Source organism: Hermetia illucens, chromosome 3, assembly GCF_905115235.1.
Source record: "Hermetia illucens chromosome 3, iHerIll2.2.curated.20191125, whole genome shotgun sequence".
Classification (NCBI taxonomy): Eukaryota; Metazoa; Arthropoda; class Insecta; order Diptera; family Stratiomyidae; genus Hermetia; species Hermetia illucens.
The window spans coordinates 145,524,228-145,545,520 of record NC_051851.1 but is presented as its reverse complement, the minus strand read 5'-3'; the positions used below and the strand labels follow the sequence as shown (position 1 = coordinate 145,545,520).

The window sequence follows — 21,293 nt, the reverse complement described above, 5'->3', positions numbered from 1 at the left end:
ATACACTTTTTCGACCGGGTTTACCATGGCGATAAATAAAGACTGTGACTGGAATGAGTTATTGGTTTTATTGGTGATTAGTTAAAGTTTTAAAAATAATATAATTGTATTAATAGAAATATAGAATTAAAATGTTAACAGACATCAAATCTGAGAATTAGTTAAAATGCCATCTAAGAAATCGAACATCAGAAGATCAACCAGACAATCATTGCAACTGCCAGCCAGAAGAGCTCCTGAAAACAGAACGAATCAGAGCGTCTACCTCAAAAGCTGCTGAACCACAAGAAAAGAGAGATACACACCGGAAATATTACCGGATCGGAGCTTCTATTTCAATAAACATTAAAAGAGAGAGACGCACGACTTGACAACCTGCGAGTGCAGCTTCTACAGGGTGCGGCAGCATAACTTCCTTTTTTAAAATGTGCGCCACTCAGTTAGTTGATGTCATAGCGGAGCGCTAGTGGTCTCGTTCAACAGGGGATACTGTAAAGTTTTGTCCCGACACGGTTCAGTCGCCATCATGCGTTGGAATAGTGAGGAGCGTGCCTTTGCCGTTGAGGTTTACTTTTCAAGCGGATGTTCGGTTATTGCAACACAGCGTGCATTTCGGAATCGCTTTAATTTAGCGCCGTTGGCTCCCGTCCCAGACCGCAAATCAATTGTTACCTGGGTCACTACATTCAGACAAACTGCAAGTGCGACAAAAGGAAGAACTGGAGTCCCTCGGCCCGTTAGATCACCTGACAACATTGAAGCAGTGAGAGCGTCAATGTTGCGATCGCCACGGCGTTCTGCGCGCAAACACGCATCTGCCCTTGGATTATCCGATCGTTCTGTGAGAAGAATTCTTCGTGATGATCTTCATTTTCATCCCTATAAGATGGCGATAGTGCAGGAACTTTCAGAATGTGACTTCAATTCTCGGATGAACGCGTGTGAGCTTCTTCTTGATGTCGTTCCCGAGGGTGCTATTGTTTTTTTTAGCGATGAAGCCCATTTTCATTTGTGTGGGTCGGTTAACAAACAAAACATGCGCTACTGGGCTGACACCAACCCTCGAGAATTGCATCAAAAGCCTTTGCATTCACCCAAAGTCACAGTGTGGTGTGCAATTTCCTCAGCTGGAATTATTGGTCCCTGGTTTTTTGAGGAAAATGAGGTTACAGTGACAGTGAATTCGGCCCGGTATGTAAACATGCTACAGAATTTTTTTTCCCACGGCTAGAAAATTTGGATTTGGGGGACACTTGGTTCCAACAAGACGGTGCAACAGCAAACACTTCAAGAGCATCTATGGCTGTTTTGAGGGAATACTTTCCAGAGCGCCTTATCTCAATTAGAGGCGATTTGGAATGGCCGGCACGCTCTCCCGATCTGTCCCCCTGTGATTTTTTTCTATGGGGTTTTTTGAAATGCCGTGTTTATGTGAACCGTCCACGAACCCTACAAGATTTGAAGACCAACATCCAAGAAGAAATTGCCAACATAACACCTGCTAACAAGAGTCATGAGTCAGAAATCGGTTTACGCAATGTATGGAGAATGGGGGACGTCACCTAACAGATTTGATCTTCAAAACAATGTAAATAAAAACTTTAGACATGTACCTACATTTTAAAAAATAAATAAATATTTTCCGATGCATACAATAGTTTTTATTTAGTTTTGAAAAAATGAAGTTATGCTGCCGCACCCTGTACTTTAAGAGCAGCACAGCATCTCAAGGACATGATGTATGAATTGCAAATTCAGCCTTAAATAACCACAAAGACTACGATTAAAAACTGCATCGAGATCTTCTCATCGATCTAATGGCTATATTGGGCTTATTTTGTCGCGTTTCAACAAGAAATGCATGGTACGTGATGTTGCACTGGCAAAGTAAATTTCCTACCACTGATTAAGCCGCTAAAGGAACGAATATTGTAAAATATACTAATTTTACGCCCACACTCAAAGTGCAAGGGCAACTGCATCACCAGATTGGTTCACTTTTTCCAGTACGTGAAGAAAATCCGCAGTTATTACAAATATACCCAAACAGAACAATATTTGCCGGGTTCACCTAGTTTATTATAGTAAACGAAAATCAGCGAGATGAACATTTGCTGGGGAAAATTTCGCTGTGTATTCTTTATGAAGTAGGAAGAAATCCCTTAAAAGTATTCGGTATAAAATGGATAAGCTGTTTTCGTACCTTCAAATATTTCCACTAATTTTGGGTAAGCTACTTTTTTGAAGGACCTATGCTTAAGCGATCTAAAGATTTCGAACAAAATTCATAAAATTGTTCCATGCATTATCTCTTGCTTTTTCTTTAAGAAGAAGTTACGTTAAATGCATGGTCCCGAGTTTCCTATCGTTTTCTACCGTCGGTCAATCGAGGTGGGGTCGAAAACATTGATTTCGACCTAGAGTGCGTTGAGTAATTGCACAAAAGTCAGTTATCGTGGTCGCATAATAGCAAGAGGAGGTTTTCCATGGTTGGTGTGATACCAGAGCGATTTCGAGTCATCAAGGCGGATGATCTGATGATCCAATATTTTCGCCTCAATGAAGGAGAATTAGCATTGTCCAATTAGCGATTTTTATAATTTTCTAACATTTTGCAGTAAAAACGCCGGAAGGAAAATGGTTTTTCGATTTGTGACAATTTTTCCTTCATGGATAACAGTTGCCGACGGTGGTGGCGCACGACTTTATCCAGACAACGCCGATCCGCACAATAGGATAGATAGTCATTTCTCAAGAAACAAACTTTGACTTTATAACTTTAAAAAAAATCCAATCTATTAAAATGTACGTTTATTATAATCTCAATTATAACTCCAATAAGATAGAACATACGTTGAGAAGCCCAACAAAATACCATCCCCTGGATTCGGCGCCCATTTAACAAAACCCACATTTCGATCGATTTCATACGTCTTCAACGTATCAATATTGACTACATCCTTGTCTAGTCGATGTACACTGATCGTTGATCGATTCTCCTCTGTATTCTGCCGCCTAACCATGATGAGATAATTGCTGGACGGTGAGAATGTTACACCAATGAATTCCTCGTTGAGGTATGCATTGGGTTGGATATTGTGAAGAAGTTCGCCCAAGGTATCACGTTCAATGCTGAATACACGCAAACGCGAGTAGCTGTTTTGTTCGCTGTCTAGCTTGCGATAGAAGACTGCGACTTTTTTACCACATTGCGATACATCAACTGATACATCGTTGTGGGATTCGCACTGGGTGATTGCACCATACCAACCTGAGAGTAAGTCAATTGTGAGATTACTAAGTTTCAACTTAAGAAGCATCAGTAGCGCTTCATACCTTCGCACAAATCCGGTTTGTCTTCGAAGTCCCATACTTGCAAAATCTTAGGCGCGTTTGGATATGTGTGATCATCGGGGAATAGGAGAAGATCCTCATCGGCACCTTTTTGTCGAAGGTATTCGTGTTGGATCCTGTGGAGAAGAAATAAAGAAGAAAGGAAAGGTTAATTTATTAGAATGAAGGAAAAGCAAAATAATCTCACTTCCACGAGTTACTCAGGCACAATTGGAGGGCAACTTTGATTGGGCCTTTCCCCTTTTCTAGGCAAGAAATTAATCTGAAATGAGGTATACATTTTACACATCAAGAACATAAATTATTAGACTAAGTTGTAAGCTTCTTCCGTTTTTTTTTAATCGATTAAAAATAATGAACACGAGAAGAACAAAAGGTAACTGAATCAGATGCAGTAATCGTAGTTATCAATTATTGCCACCCACTTTTCTTCGATGTAGAATATATTTGGTTTAAAGGTGCAGACCTGTCCTATTACTAGTAAAATGTCTATCGGGAAGGAGTTCATGCATCGACCGGAACAGGTGAATCGTTTGTAGCAAAGTTTTGAGTTATAAGAAAGGAGCACCCCTAAGTTTCCGGTGTTTCCATAAAGGTGTGTGATGAAAATCACAAGTGTTGTAGTGTGGAGTACTTAATGATTGTCAAAAAAGTAGAGCAGAATTTTCTGTTAATGGCTGAAATTCGCTTTACTATCTACATATACGTTTTGAAAGTCTGAAGTCAGAATTTTCTATTTCAAACTCAGGCCTTTACATTACAAAATTAGTATTTTCCATTTCAAATTCAAATTTTCTGCTGGGCCCAACCTAATGTCGAGTACAGGGTCGCTGGGGATTCTGAGGTTCTCTGAAGACTACGCAATGAAGCAGGAGTTTTCGGTCCTTAGCCCAGATCCGTAAGCGTTAAGGATCGATGGATATTAGGCGGTCGTGGGCAAGAAACGACGAGTTTCTCAGACCCTTAACTGTTTTTAAAAGCGGAAGGCTCAAAATCGCTTATACTTTTACTGGGTTCAGTTGGCTTTTAGGTGGCCGAGACATGTCACCGGCTGTTGCAAGAATTTGCATTTCTCAACATTGAGTATTAGACGGGCCTCAAAGAGATGTTGAAAAATGGACTGGAGGTGTTCTAAATCTTCAGACTCCAAGGAAGACGCGACCAGAATATCATCCAAATAAACGAAATGAAAATAGAAGTTCGGCAACATAGAGTGGATGATTATCTGACAGGTTTGCACTGCACCGCAAACCCCAAGTCATCCTAGTGAACCTAAAGAGCCCAAAAGGTGTATATATTGCCGTTTTGGGAATATCCTCGGGAGCTACAGGGATGTGCCTTAACTAAGCCCAAGGCCGAAAGAATATGCCACACTACGATAGAGTGCGCAAAGTTGTGAATGACTGGAATGGGTCTGGGCATTTGAATATCTGTAACCGCCGCAAAGTCTCCATTCGTCATTGGTTTTAAGGGTCATGTGAAGAGCAACGGCTATTGGTCTGTAGGTCTGCAAATGTCCTGCTGAAATAGACTTTGTTTGGTAGCAATATTGCGGTATTTTTGAAGAAGTGCGCGAATACAAGGGTCGGCTAAGATAACGCTTCTCGAAGTGCCAGACTCATGTATCAAAAAAGTAGTAAGCGACGTAGACGATATTGTTGGACATACCCCAGTGCTTATCGAGGATCCTGACGATTACCCGATCGCGGTGTGTCCTCCAATAAGCTCATCCTACTCTACCCCAACCCTGCCAATAACCGGAGACAACATGAATTCGTCGTGTCGTGTTACTTTATATGAAACGATATGGTTACAGGACTTCACTGATCTTAAACTCACGGGATCGAAACCTCTTATTATAATCTATTTTTTTGCAATTTGCGCAACAGTTGAATACGCCGCTGAACCTGTGTTCTAAGGAAAGTGACGTGACCTTCAAAATAAACGTGCTCATTAGCTTCTGACAAGACACTTAACATAAAAGTCTTAGGATATTCTGCCTAAACGTAGCAATTGAGACATGTGTATCGATGGCTAGGACTGATGTAGATGCATATTGCAGCCAATGAAGATCGATTTGCACCCTCCGAAGCACAGATCTAAACTGAATTTTAATGCCAGATGTTATCGTTTCAGACACTCCGAACCTATGGAGGAGATAATCAACCACCAAGTTCAATATGAACTGTTTTTAACCTACGGTTGGGCTGTTAGATTGGAGCATTTGACGATTTGCATATATCACAATTGGCGATGTAAACTCTAATCTAGGAAACTATTTTAGGCAAGCAGAACCATATTCACAATTGGAGCAAGGTACTACCTTTCCACCCTTGGTGAACAATAGCGGAGACTTGGGTTTTCAGCGTTTCTTGAGTCAAAACTTTCAGCTCATCTTGCGACGAAAAATGAGAACGTTTATATACGAAATTGATTTGAGATGCAAAACGTCTGCTCCCTTGAAACGATAGGTGAAGGTTTCAAATCCTTGTTCTAAATTAATTCAAAAGAGGGAAAAGGTTCAAGAGCCAAATTGACGAGTTTACAATGATAGTAGTGGAAAATTGACCATGCAACGAATATACTGCGGCACACAACATTTTTGAGACCTCGAACCTGAACAGAAGAGACGTAGTTTTGCGGCGCAACCATCGTGATGTCGCCGTCGTTCGCCGCAGTTCCAGCAGCCTCGATCTGCGAAAGCTTCCAGTCTCTGGTTGGACAGCAGGACCTTCGCGACTTTTGCAGATACCAGATTAAGTTTTGCTAGATGATGCCGCGAGATTGGCAAGATAGGCAGCTTGAAAACATTCAGGCACCTTTCCAAAATCCGTTGTATTGGGGGACTGCAGGAATATGGTTAAAATTTGTAATATTGGAACAAGAAATTTTGAGAATCGCATGCGGATTAGGAGCCTGACATAAGATATCTTTGTTTGGGGACATTAGAACCCATATAACAAAGAAGAAGACAGAGGATACCGTCATCTAGAGGGGATCTCTTAGCTTAGCGACCACTCGACCATTATTGCACTTTCTCAACCCTTTTAATGATCCGAATCTTCGTAAATTGTTGACAGAGTTTCGTGTAGTACTGCCCTTGCAAGAAGAGATGTCAATGCATGACGACAGTGATCCTAAACTAACGAGATTGAGATCTTAGCTTATGATCCCCTTCTTACATTTCACGTGACTCCGGCTTGCGCCGTTGAACTTGTTATTTGAGGAGAACGAGTTTGTCGTCAAAATACACGACCACAAGTAGTAGGGCGACATTTCAATTGACATGTAGTTAGTGGTGGATAGACCGGAACGGTTGATAGACGGTGCATATCAGTCAATAAAGAGCAATTTGTTCCCTTAGAAGCTTTCGCTTGCGGAAAGTGGAAAGGTATCTAGAAGTGATTTACCTCATACTTGGTCCAAATGTCATTGAATAGCATAAACCTAGCCTGAACTTCATTGTTATTTGTTATTTATTCAAGGATTCTAACCACATGCAACATTCTCTTCTCTAGGTCGGTCACTGTATTCGCAATGGGTCATTTTATTGGTTCCGGGTAAACAGAATCGAGAACTCCTCTAGTGCCGATGTTACCTACACAAGATCTGTTGGATCAATATCCAGACGTTGGAATATCACCGAAAATCAAAAGCTTCTAGGCTTGTTGGTTCTATAGCTCGTTTTCTGATGAAAAGTTGGCTTTGGGATCAAAAGCCTTGGCACCCTTAGAATGATAGGTAGAGGAGGATATCTGTGCTGTTCACAAGTAATTCAAAAGAGGCGAAACAGCGGAATGGCAGCGGCAGTCATGGATTGAATGGAGGGGAACTTTAAGTTGTATTCCCTCCCATTACCTTTTAAAATCGGCTCGTCCCGTTTTTTATACAAATGCGCTGCGGCTTGGGAGCATTTGGGGGTTTTGCGATGCAACTTTCATAACGAAGCTTTAGTTTAAGACGGTCCCAAAAACCTAGTGTTCGAAGGTGGCGAAGAAGCAGAGGGAGCATTAGCCCTTCCTTCTGAGTCAATACTAAAAAGGGCCATACGGAAACTTCCATGTGGTGACACCGGAAAACGCTGCATTCACTTAGACTTGTTGATAGTGTTGTAGGCGGGTGTCCGGCGACACACAGCCCGACACAAGGCTGTTGGAACTGTTAGTGTTTTAGATAAGAAGACTATTAGGCTATATGTCTTGGATCCATGTAGTCTACGAACATAAATCAAGCTCTAGTAGAATTATGTTTGACCAATAGCGCGATTTCAATTAGAGGGAGCTCGAGGGGGTGAGTTGTGTATGAAATGTACAAGGTGCACAGATAATTCCTTTGAGGTCTTGCTGTAGAAGGTGGATTTTGACAAGTCTTGGATATTGCAAATGTGTAACCACCAATATACGCGAGGTATCCAAGCATGCCACAACGGTCTCTAGTATTTTAACTGGAGGACGGTTCATCGAATCCAACAACATCCCTAAAAATTGAACGAATTGAGTCTACGATATAGCGAACGCATACCTCGAGGTTGAGCAATGGTCCAGGCATGCTTCGGTATGTGCTTCACGATGGTGTAGGTCTTGGTCAACTGATGGTCGTGTTGCCAATACCCCCAATATGCCAGTTGAAAGCATATGAATATGTTTCTCCATCAAATCGATGTTCCTCTGGAAGGTGGTTCGGAAGAGAACTCAATTTGAAGGAGGAAATGTTCGACCAGAATGGATTTCGATTGTTTCACGAATATAATTCTGCAGGTGTTTAGAATATTGATCGCTCGATGTGAAAATAAATTGGATATTACTCGCTGATGCGAATAAGGACAATTGGGCCCCATTCACTCTTTTAGCTTTCAATCGAGGAAGAGGCTTCTGCCGGTGGAGATATGTGGGAGTAGTTGGGGATGAATGTTTTTAAATATTATAAGCCGTTCGAGTCATTATTTGTGGAGGCGGTTTATCCTGCATTCAATCAATGGTTGCCAATATATTGAAATGTACATATCCTTGTGTGCTTTGATATAGTACAGATCGCACTTTGGGATGTTTTGTGTCCAAATTATGTTCGAAAGGCGTTCCCGAAAGATTCTACCTCACACCTTCGAAGCTGTAGAGTCTTTGGCATCCTGTAATCTGAATCAATTCCATCCATGGAGAGCAGACACGGTGAGCGTGAAGAGGCTCACGACAACTTGGGTAGAATTCCAAATGTGGTTGTTGCACTCCTCATTTGATCACATTTTTAATGGATAAACGGTGAGCTGACCGTTTTCCGACCGATGCAATAGAGTTGAGAATATTGTCAAAAACACTTTGAACATTCTTCCTCACAACTATGACTGAGTTTGCCACATCGCAGAAATCCCCGCGTTTCTGTAACTTGCACTATGCGCGTAAAGTTTTGATCTATGTCAATATAAAGAGTATTGACAAATAATGGCTGCTACTGCGGTGATGCATTTTAAAGGCAGTGATTTCGACGTCATAAGTCGCCAGGAGCCGATGGAATTACAGCCGAGTTGGTTAAATATGGCGGCGACCAATTACACCATGTGGTTCATCAGCTTGTGCTCAAGGTGTGGGAAAGCGAATCAATGCCTGACGATTGGCAAAGAGGCATTATCTCTCTCATACATAAAAAGGGAGATATCACACAGCGCAGCAATTATAGAGGTATCACGTTGCTGAGTATCATCTATAAGATATTCTTCGCTATCTTGATAGGCTGGATAGACCCATACGCTGAGAACATCATTGGCCCATACCAACGAGGCTTCATTCCAGGCAAATCAGCAACAGACCAGCAAGCGATGATAGCATAGCCAGGGTAAAACTGTACATGGCTATGAGAGAATTCGGTATCCCGACGAAATTGATAAGACGAATTAGGCTGACTCTGACGAATGCGCGAGGCCAGATAAAAGCAGCAGGATCACACTTAAGACCATTCGACATTAACAACGATCTACGACCAGGGGATGCACTATCATGCATCTTTAAGTCCACCCAACAACTGGCCTATCGACATCATGGGAAGAACGTACAAACTGCCTTCATCCAGATCGAACAGGCGGCTATTACCGCGAGATCTTGGGCTGCATATCAATGAAGGTAAGACAAAGTATATGGTAGCAACGTTAGCACCAAAAACCAACTAACCAACATCAAACAGTACTGGTCAAACGGGAAGAAAAAAGATAGACTATTGATCACGTTTCCTATCTAGGGTCGAAAATTACAACCGATAACACGATGATGAAATCCGCGCACGGTTGTTGTCAGCCAACAGAGCCTATTTCAGCTTACAAAAACTGTTCCGCTCGAAACGTCTCACCATAGGGTCAAAGCTCTTACTGTACAAGACAATGATTTTGCCAGTCTTCATGTATTCCTCGGAAACTTGGGTTCTTAGCAAGAAGAATTGCGAACTCTTGGCCGCGTTCGAGAGAAGAATCCTCCGAAGAATTTTTGGCCCCCTACATGAGGATGGACGATTCTGTAGCCTACAAAACGACGAAATCTATGAGTGATACCATGACCGTCAGGTTGTGGATAAAATCTGGCTCAACTCTCTGGTTACGGTGGGTGGGTCATTTAATCCGTATGGATGAGGATAACTCAGCCCGGAAAGTCTATAAGGGCAATATCTATGGTAGAAAAAGAAGACGAGGCAGACCCTGCCTAAGATGGAGTGATGGCGTGGGCCGGGACGCCAGACAGCTTTTGGGGATATCGAATTGGTGGACCTCGGCGCAAAACCGGGATGTCTGGAGTTTCTTATTAAGCAGGCCTAGACCGGATACCGGTTGTTGTGCCGTTGATGATGATGATTCCGACGTACAACACAAAAATCGCTTTAGAAAATTCAACCGAAAATGTAGAATTGAGATCATTACTTGAGGAAAATTCTTGTCTGCATCGTTGGGAGTAGTCCAACAAGTTATTTCCAGATGTTTATGTATACTGGGAACAATTTAAAAGCAAACAAACTGGGCTAATTACTAGCTGAAAGGCGTATTTCACATGTGGCGAAACATGATGGGCTGTTTGCATTGTATATTGGTTAGTGATGAAAAACTGATCTAGCATAATAATTTCAGGTGTAATATTTCATGACGCAGTACATTTGGAAGCCAATAGTAGCCCACGAGCAGGCTTCTTGCGTTGGATTCAACTTGAGAAACATGCAGAGGCGTCGCTGGCAGACCGGCGTCCAACAATTTTCATTCCCTCTTTAGTATTAGTCACCTAAAATTTTGCATAACATGCTCTGAAAGTTCTCACAGTATCGATGTACCAAATTTTGCGAAATGGAATTGCTTAGATAGTAAATTGTCTGTCAACTTTGTTTCGACAAAATATAGATCTGCATTTAAATTGGCAATTGAAAGGGCTCTAAAATAGTATTTTTTGTTCATACCATAATTATTAATAACAACAACAAAACGGAAGAAACTTATCACTCAATTCTACATAGCCATCAGTTACGTTACCTTGTCTTACAGTTGTTATCCATCTTTTCACAATACATTGTATGTTTTATCAACTTATCAATGAAAAATGAACATTTAATGTTGTCTTTTACTTGACAAATATCACTGGAAAAACGACTTAACTTACGGTACCACATTGTGATTGTGGTTTCCAAATCATCTAATATACGATCAAAATTTTTCTGTTGAAATACAAATGAAAGTTATGGAAAAATGCTCGAAATTAAAACCATTACAGTGTTTTGGGCAGGCATGAAAACTTACCGAATTTAAAAAATTCTGACTATCACAGTCAAGTTGGCACTTCAATGAAATTTTCACCAATTTGTTTATAACATTATTTATGGCATCTTTAACGTAGCACGGCTCATAGGCACAGTTTAATAGTAAGCTTACGGCTGCAATCATATTGAAAAAATTGCTAACACAGTTGGAATCATTATACTGTTGGTAGGTTTGGATTGTAATAAGCATGTTGTTGACTGGGTTGAATTTCATGAATCTGAAAAAAAGTGATACCAATTGCCATGGAGAGTTGCAATCGAGCAAATTCTGGTCGGCTCTCGTCTTGCTCTGAAGTCAAGAGTTATTCTTACCTCGTCGTTGAGTTTCCCTCCAAATTGTACAATAATCGATTGTTCCTCCAGTCCCATATTTTAACATCGCGTCGACTAGAATACGCCACGAAATCGTGCAGTGGATGGAAGCATATCGATGGTATGATGTTTCCGAACTCGGCTTGATTTCCATAAAATTCTTGGATAGTAGCTTTTTGAACCTACGAAGAAAGTTGTTCCAATCAATAAGATGTATTGATATAGTTTCATCTCCTGTTTCTTACATAGTTTTCGTACACCGTGACAATACCTCCAACACTCCCAGTTGCCAGCAACGAGGGAATCCTAGGATGGTAGGCTATTGTCCATATGGTGCGGTCATTTGATTGTAGCTCGAAAATTTTTACCATACGTTTTGTGTCCACTATACTGATTGTCCGATTTGTGTGAGAAATTGCAGCGTGGCTAGAAAAAGTTAATTGGTTCGTTGTTACTGTTTATATATAAAGGAAGTAGGTAGATATTACGGATAGTGGGTGGCTAAGAATCTGAGAATCAATTACATAAAATTAGTGAGAGTGGTGTTTACTGCTCCTTGACGTTAATAAATAGCACGTGCATACGAATGTTTAGGGGATTTGACTCATAGTTGAAACCGATTTAGATGAAGGCAATTCAGCCCAAACAGCATAAGAAGGGAATCCTGCTGCAGCCGTGCTTTTTCGAGCCTGCCGGGATCCCGATTGTAGTCTCCAAATCAATCCGTGCCTATAAAGGACCGCTGGGTACTCAGGTAAAACTATTAGCACTTAATTGTTTCTTTCGGAACTACATTCTTCAGTGCAAAAGACAACTCACCTCGAGAATATTTCAGAATACTTTTATGATAATTAAGTGTTCTAGGTGAAAACGAAATCCACATTTCGGGTGTGGTATATGTGTCGTTATCAATAGCTCAAAATACCTTTTATGTCTTTAATCCACAAAAATTTATTCGTTTCAATACATTTTGGCGCAGTTAGTCCGTGGCGTGGAACTTTATTTCTTGAATTGCGTCCTCATCAACAGCGCTTTTACATCTGATGCGGGTAGAGTTGTCAGGCGAGTCTCAAAAGGACAGCACAAGACTTGACTGACTATGGAGTAGGAGGAGGAGGAGTGAATGCAACACGCTGGAGCAACGTTATTATGACAAACTACGAGAAGTAGGCCATGACAAACGGAATTCCACCATTGCGTTCTTCAGGGAAGAATCACGAAAGAGTTTGTAGTTGGTCATAAAGCTTTCGATGATTCTGTGAGGGGCATCAACGGTGATGAGCAGCTGAAGGTGTGGAAGGAGTAATTCATCACGATTATCAATCGTATAATATCTATTCAAATACCACCTCTTGTGGACGATATGGTAAACTACCGTAACATGCGAATGCGGACGGCTCTTTTAAACAGAAACAAAATTATCTTTGCTATCAACGCGGTCAAACCGATTAAGGCCGCAGAACTCACGATCGTTGATCGATTTATGCGGCGGCTTGTGGCAACACCTCTGAAGAACATTACAGCACAGTAATGTCCTGAAGCGCTCAGTCGAGAGTGAATTCCGCGCTTTGGTGTTCTCGTCGTCATCACCGACCAGGGAATGCAACTCAAATCTATCTCTTCTTGGAGATCGAAAAGCTTACCTTTTATCTTGCTTGGCCGCCGTACAGTCGCCCGCGAAACGTTCGCTGTCAGCCTTGCTCATCTAGTGCCCGGAGAGAACCGATCCCCGACAGGAGAGACGGGCTTGGAGAGACCGGATTGTTGCACCTACTATGGGAAGTCGATCCCAAATTGAAGCATGTTCAATCTCTGGTGAGGACTGATGCCACTCAGAAGCCTCTGCAACCATCTTACGAGGGTCCCTATAAGTTCCTTGAGCGCGGACTCCGGACGTCGGTGGCAAACCCAAGACGATCTCCTTCGACAAGCTGAAGTTTGACCGCCGCGTATGTTTTGACGGTCGCGCTAGCAATTAAATCCATCGGACGCTCCAACAATCGGAAAGAACGTGGGCGGCCATGAAGTCGGTGCCACTTTTCCACTCGACCTAGTCGAGCGGTACCCGACAGAGAATCCGCTAGAGTTATTTTTTCGCCTACGTGTGTTTTCCAATGTGCCGAGCAAGGCCTCAATAGTTGACCGGAAGGAAAGTGTCATAGAATTTGTTTTCATTTTATTCCTTATCAATCAACACATGCTTGCAATTTTAAATTCAGCTCATTTGACGGATTTTAATATAAATTTAAGCACCATAAGAATAAATATATTTTAGAGTGGAATAAAGAAAAAAAGTAACATTATTTCATTTAACCGTCAAAGACTTCATGATCGATTTCCAGCTTAAGTTTAAGAGCTGCAAAGTCCTGTGCGTTGTGATCAGACTTTGAACCGTAAGTTGATCCTAATGAAATAAAAGACGAACTGAAATAGGATCTGTAGTGAAATCAGTCAGCGAATCGAACCAAACAGAATACCGCAACTCTTATTCCAAGTTGAGTTGAATCCAGAAGCTTGCAAAATTTGGAAAAAAAGAAGTACATCTGATATACAATCTTCGCTACCTCCTGCACAAAAGAGTGACAGTAGAACAACCACATAAACGCAATGGTCCTGCTCAGCGCATGAACTGCCAAGAATTTGGCCACACCAGGTCATATTGTACACTTTCTAATGTTTGCGTAATATGCGGGGAATTATTCATCCTGGAGTACGATTTGCTGATGTAGTGAAAAACCAAGGCCAAGGGGAACCTGCGACTGATAGTTCAAGGCAAGAGCTATCTTCGAGTATTGCTCGAATAATCTGAATCAGTTAAAGAATACTATCAGCACCATGATCCAAAAACTAATAAAAAACCAGAATATGATGTTTTAGATTCTTTCGCTAGACTCCCTGGAGCGAAAATCAGAGGGGGACAACAATTTTGATTAAACGCAAGTTCAAACACTATCCACTGGAAGTAACCAATAAGGATTTCATTCAAGTAACTTCGCTATGCCTGCGGATGTGCTCAGGAGAACTTGTCATATCATTGGTTTGGTTTTCCGAAATGAGTACCTGAGTCAAATCAGAGTATTAATCTCCGGGGGGCGCAATGCTGACCACATTGCCTCCTACAGGGTACTGTAATCCTATAGTGTACCGCCACGGTCTTGAATGAAATGCTCGAACACACTTCAAGGCCCTTAACCAATATGGATTGTTGCGTCAACGATTATTATTATTATTCATGTTGAAACAGTTGCCAGCAAAAGTCCCCAAATTACTGTGCTATATCTTCAATACAATCTTGAGAATCGGATGCTTCCCAGATTGTTTGAAGAATGCAATCATAACAACAATTCTAAAACCTGGAAAGGATCGTATAGACCGATAAGCCTTCCTTCGACAATATCGAAAGTACTCTAAAAAATACTACTCCAGAAGCTATTGCCAATCCTAGCAGACAGCAACGTTATACCTGATCATCAATTTGGATTCAGAAAGCAGCACAATACAATAGAACAAGTCCACCGAATTGTATCAGAAATAAACAATGCTCTCGAAGACAGAAGATATTGCACAACAATATTTCTAGATGTAGCCCATGCATTCCAGAAGGTTTGGCACGCAGGTCTTATTAATAAAATCAAACGTCTACTCCCTGATTTTTTCCATAATCTGTTAATATCGTATTTAATAAAGCGGAGATTCCAGGTGAAATACAAGAATATTCCTAGTGAACAACATAAGACCAGAGCAGGAATTGCTCAGGGTAGTGTACTCGGTCCTGTACTGTATCTTATCTACACGGTCGATTTTCCTATTAGCGAGTTAGCCACCTCAGCTACCTTTGCTGACGACACCGCAATTTTAAGTTCACACGCAGACACACAACTAGGTTCTTTGCAACTGGAATGGCATCTAAGGGAAGCACTGCAGGATCAACTGACGCAGAATATAGCTCCCTGAGGCCAACCTATCTGTGGCTTTTCAGGGGCCAAGCCTCTCGCCTATCAAGACCGTTAGTGAGTGGTGACCCTACTATTAACAAAATGCTACGGATCTAGACTGGGGAGTCGAAAAACACCTCCCCCAATCTAGGGTGTCATGTGGACTGTACCCGTTGGATAGTTTGCAGTCAGGGGTAACTGCCTGTATTCGAACGGAGACCTTACCGTGCTACGGGGGGCTATAGCACGGCGGACTTCCTAATCGCCATACTCGTGGGAATCAAATGAGAACCCGTTATAAAATAATAAAACGGGACCCCGTGCCGCACATAAACTGGTTAACCAGGCGGAGGCACATCTCCGAATTACTGAGAGCCAGGTGACTACATCCAAGAAGGGGGAAGTTGGGACGTCAAGCAGTGGATCCAAGGTCAACAGTGGTATATTGCGAGAACAACAACTAACAAACACCACTGTTCAAAAAGCAGGGACTAACAAAAGCACATCTGAGATAAATATATTAGACGTCAAGAAGGAGATAGGTCTTAGTGGTACAGGTGATAAATTGTACCTGCGTTACCTGAAGGAAGGCCTGAACCCAACCTGAAGTAGACCTAAACTATCTTTATCGGAGCCAAGAAAGCAGGGAGCAGCAGAGATTAGCCCGCATGAAGGGAATGCTCCCAAAAAATCCAAACCTGAACCCAAGCGGAATCAGGAAGCCCGCCAGAACTGTCAACATGTGCTGGGGATGATATACCAAGAGCAAATATGATGATAGTTTTTCTTCCAAAAGCCACGACAATAGAGACAGAAGATCTCATGGACCTGCTAATCGCTCAGAATGAGGATCTACCTACGCGATGATGGAGGGTCTTCAGAAGTAAGGTAGAGGGCAAGGGTAAACTCCTCACGATCGGGGTAGATGACCGATCCCTGGAGTCAATTAAACGTCGGAGTTACCATATCAACTATCGATTTGGTAACATACCTGTGCATGCACACAGGGAGAGACACTTCGGAGGAGACACCGCGTGAAAAGCATACCGAGGTCCTCGAAGAAATTTCGAAAGCGATATAGGCAGAAAGGACTGGGTCAACCAGGGAAATAGACCTGCTGCCCAGTGAAGAGCAAAAGCTGGACGACCTAGACCTAGGACTTTTACGGCTCAGGGTGGACAGCGACGTGCAGGAAAGCGCCATGACGGAGGAAGGCGATACTCCGACAGTGGATAGGGCTCAGGAGCCCTGGGTGTACCGGGGGCAGATTAGCGGTATGCAAGGAGGAAGCATGTAGATAATTTGGGACTCCTCTTGTGAAAAACCAAGAGCCTGTATAATTCTTAAACGTAATTTAGAATACATATGTCTTTCAGAGTTCCTGACCGGGGACCTTGTTCCTATCCAAGTCACACTGGAAGCCGGGAGGAGCATTCCCCCCCTCAGGCAGTTGTGACATCGGGATACCTCCCAGGAGATGACATCCGGGTTCCACCGCAACACGTCGTTAAACTGGTGAAGTACTGTGCACTAAATAGGAAACGGGGAGAGGGTGGCTTGGACATACGGCTTAAACCAGTAACTGATTACTTGGTACACTGACGGATCTGTAACAGCAGAAGGAGCGGGTGCCGGTGTCATTGGTCCAAGGTAAATGTACTTTGAGCCATGGGCAGGTACACTAGCATATTCCAGGCGGAGATATACGCCATAGACAAATGTGCCTCCTTTAATCTCCAAAGGAACTATAGGGGGAAGAACATTGCTATTCTCACTGACAGCCAAGCAGCGTTCAAGGTACTTAGGTCCATCAGGTGAACTCTAAACTGGTAAGGGAATGCCTTGAGAGACTGAATACGCTCGGCTCATCCAACAAGGTCTGGATACTGTGGGTTCTGGCCATGTTGGGTTGGAAGGCAACGAGGTAGCGGACGAATTACCCGAAAAGGGAGCAGGGACGCCTTTACACGGGCCATAACTCTTCTGTGGAATCGGATGGTCATCAATGGTTACTGTCGGTTAAACTATCACCTAGGGAAGCCTGCAGGTTCTGTGGGGAGTATGGTGAAACCTCTATACACGTCCTGGGAAAGTGTCCGGCACTGTCCAGATCTATACATCACTGTATATGTTTAAATTCCGATAAGTCCATGGTCATTTCTAGGCATGTTCTTAATTTGGGGGAACAAGCAAAGATCTCATTTAGGGAGTAAGAAGATGAAAGATTTGCTTCTCCTACAAGTGTCTGCATGTTGCCTTGCCGAATGTTTGGAGATACACCACATTTCACTGGGCTAATTCAGTCCGTACATTGGATTCCTCAACTAGTGCCTTTTAAAAATCATAGTGCGATGTAGAAGGGCCAACTGTAGTTAGCAATGTTTCCCCAGCTTTTCAATCGCATCTGTGGTCTTTTCCACAATCATTTTAACACAATTCACAAAGAGCGAAAAGATGCTAATTTCGCGATACTTTATTGCTTTATAACATTAGTCGACCCACACTAATTAGTTGTTTATTTGAACGACTAAAACTCCAGCTGTAATCGCTATATTGATCGATATTTCCACTCGGTAGGCGGGTTCCCGGCGCCATACTGGGTGGGACTTTGGTAGTTTCAAGCGACTCCATGCACTGATTTAGCCACAAAGTGAATAGTAATATTCCCGCGCTAATTTTAAATGGCTAACAAGCTAACAAACAAATTAATGAAGTGAGAATTCGACTTACCTTTTACTATTACAGGAAACAACGTAGCTGGAGCGGATTTCTGGCGACACATTTCCGATATCCTTCAAACAAAGCACATTAGAAAATTGCTCCTTAACGAAACCCAGAGCCTACCTTTATCCTGAACTCGGAGATCAGCTTACTTTCCGCCAAGTCAGTTCCGAGCTCCACCAACCGCTCCCTGTTGGCTGGTTGCCTGAAGCCGATTTCGCGCTCATAGAGCAGGTGGAAGAGTGACCTCTTGGACATGGCAAACTTAAAAACTAGCACAGCACCGGCGGCGGGGCGGACACTGGTCCTCCTCCGAATCCTTAATTACGTAATGGAGCAGGGACACCGAGATCCCTTTTGGCCTTCTCGAGTCGGTGGTTCTGATGTTGCGGGACGTGCACTCGCAGTCGTTCGCGCCACTATATCAGCACAGGGTCATTAGGCAATACACTGTCGGTTGCAGGCTTCCAGTTCCACTTGTTCATTTTTCTTTTCGCGGATGGGAATTTGGGCGCGCTCGATAAATGTCATCGGCGATGTTGTTTTTTCCGAGATTTTTTTATTTGCGGTGCTGTCATGAGACCAGAGGGGAATGTTGTTCACTGGGGTGTGGTGAAAAGCTTTTGTATGTGTCACGTGGTTGTGTTGTTTTCCGTAGTCCGATTTCTCTGTTGGTTGTCTGTTAACTAACAGTGGGAGCGAAATGAAAAGATAAATGTGAGTACAAGCTTCGGGCTGGGTAGCCAATATTTTTGAAAAATTCGAAGAACTTGTCACATTTAATAATTTTGGAATCTAGTAAATATTTTCTGGAAGTTGTGAATTTATATGTTAGAATATACTTAGTTGTGTCCATTTTCCTTTCTTGGAAATTTGTAATTTTTAGAAAAATATGTCAAAGTATTTTATTGTGTTTCTTGCTGTTGTTTTTGTTACAAAATTACATCAAATTATTGTCTTACAGCATTATTAGCCCCGGAAAGACCTTTATTTTAGAATAGATAAAGCCACTTGAATGGATGATGCCAAAACTAATGCTATTGCTACTTTAGGGAAGTTACTATGACTATACCCCAAATTAGGAAATTCTCGACTAATATGACCTTGCACTTACAGAGGTTTGAATCTCGCCCAAAGCACTTTAAACTGTTCAATTTCTGACTAATTCCCCCAGTATAGTTCCGTTAACCATTACTTTCCAGTCGTTAGCGTGAAAGCCACGAGCCCATTCCCAGCTCAATCGCTAGTTTATTGGCTTCCAGTCCAATGTGGCCGGGAACCTAGAGTATCCGGACCTTATTGTGGGAGCCGAGCGTATTCAATTAAGGTACTCCCATACTAGTTTAGAATTTACCTGGTTGGACCTAAGTCGGAATACCAATGTTCTGTCCCTTATAGTCCCTTTGGAGGTTGAAGAAAGTCTGAAATGCGCTTACCCGTTGGTTCGAATTACGTTTTCCTAGGACCAATGACTGGATGAAAGGAGCTTAATTCGTGATCACTTGCATAGAGGAGAGTTAGACTTTTCAGATGGTATAGGTTGGTGGCTTGGTGCCGGAAAGTGAAGGAAACTTTTGAAAAACCTTAAATGCTCACATCTCCGTTAATATTGTAAAAATTTCGAGAAACGGATGTCAATTCGTGATCGCTTGTATCCCCACGTACTCGAGGAGGGCGATGAGACCCGATTCTGCAAGGGACTCATCTGAAGTGGCTTTGGCCACGAAGCCTCACTGGAGGTTATCTGGTACCATGGGAACCGGGACGGCCCTCTGAGAGCATATGCTCCAGGAGAATTCCTGGAGAATGTGTTCTCGGCCCGGTTATTTGCGGTTGGCCCTCTAGTGGGAGTTTCATGGTGGTTGTGGTTATGCCTACATCGCGGGCAGAGCTCCTCGGAGCTTAAGCGCGGAGTTGCGCGAGTGCTGTACCTCTTAGTTGCGGCAGAGGTGTTAGTCGCATCCACTGGTATGAATGCTGAGCCTGCACTCAGTATAAACCAGGACCGCTGTGCTTGCATGGCGGGGCTCTGATTGTGGTTCCAAAACCAATCCGTGTCCGAAGAGGACCATGGGATTATGCCTACACGGCAGGTGCTCACGTTAAACCCCCAGGACTTTAATGATCTCTTGTATAAAGGAGAGTTAGGTCTTTTAGATGGTATATAGGTTGGAGGACCGTTCCCTCTGCTGTGAGGTATCCGTCAGTGTACTGGATATTTAGTTGGTGGTTTAAGTCTCACGTCATTGCTACACACTACCAGTTTGTCCGGTTGTTCCATCGCGTTTCAAATTTCTTGTCGAAATGAAACTTCATTGTCATGCTATCATATGGCATCAGTGATTCGAGATAACGCCTTAAAAGTATGTCAATGTTCTTTCGAGATAAGCAGTTCTACGCTTCGCTGATACTTCGGACATTCTGAAGATTGTTTTTCTCGCTTGTGAAAATGAAGAATTTACTCTTCATCATTTTCACATACAAATGCAAGCGAGAAGAACAATCTTTAGAATGTCCGAAGTATTCAATCCAGGAGTCAATAATTGCTTTACTGGTACATACACAAGCCAGTTTTTGAAGTTTGTCTAGCTTCCTGGCTGAAGTGTTGCGTTCAGTTCAATCTGTTCGAATTCTGACTAGGTTTCTGTTCCACCGGGGCATATCCCTAGATAACGTGACTATCTTAGCACAAAATTTGGAATCATATGTGTCAATAACGATTCTATTGGAGTTTTCCACCATTGCCTCTAGTTAGCCTGTGAGGAATTGCCAGATCTTCCATCAGGCGCGACCCCAGTTGGAGGATAGGGGCATACCTATTGTGTGTGTAAATGTGTGTTAATCCACCTTTTCTTTTCTGACTGTGCATGGGCTAGTGTTTGCTCATCTTTGGTGCGTGGACTAAAGTGCCTATGGGAAGGATATCCAGAACATAAAACCACCATGGAAGAGGAGAGAAGGAGGAAATTTACGGTGCAGGGGCTCGGAACCCTAGTACCGGCGGCTTTTGGACGAGAGCAAGCGGGCTCCCGGTCGTCGATATCCCTCGACCACAGTGCCTTGGTAGTGGACAACTTGGCATATAATACTACAAGTGATTTGGATCTGGAGAAGGAGGTGTTCAAGCGAAGTACGACCTTGCCTAGAACACCGGTAACAAGAACAAATTAAGATGATCTGAAAGCAGATCGTTAG

The 21,293-nt window shown here is 42.7% G+C and overlaps 1 protein-coding gene across 1 annotated transcript; it reads right to left on the bottom strand.

Moving 5' to 3' along the window:
• Nucleotides 1–2,811: 2,811 nt before the first annotated feature.
• LOC119653026 lies at nt 2,812–18,704 on the bottom strand. Its single transcript, XM_038057470.1, has 9 exons — nt 18,222–18,704; nt 18,108–18,169; nt 11,688–11,868; nt 11,443–11,624; nt 11,111–11,348; nt 10,847–11,028; nt 3,542–3,616; nt 3,337–3,470; nt 2,812–3,271 (listed from the first exon to the last, which is right to left on the bottom strand). Exons 1-9 carry the CDS (start codon nt 18,354–18,356, stop codon nt 2,823–2,825), a joined length of 1,638 nt encoding a protein of 545 aa, XP_037913398.1. The 5' UTR covers nt 18,357–18,704; the 3' UTR covers nt 2,812–2,822.
• Between the last annotated feature and the right edge of the window lie 2,589 nt (nt 18,705–21,293).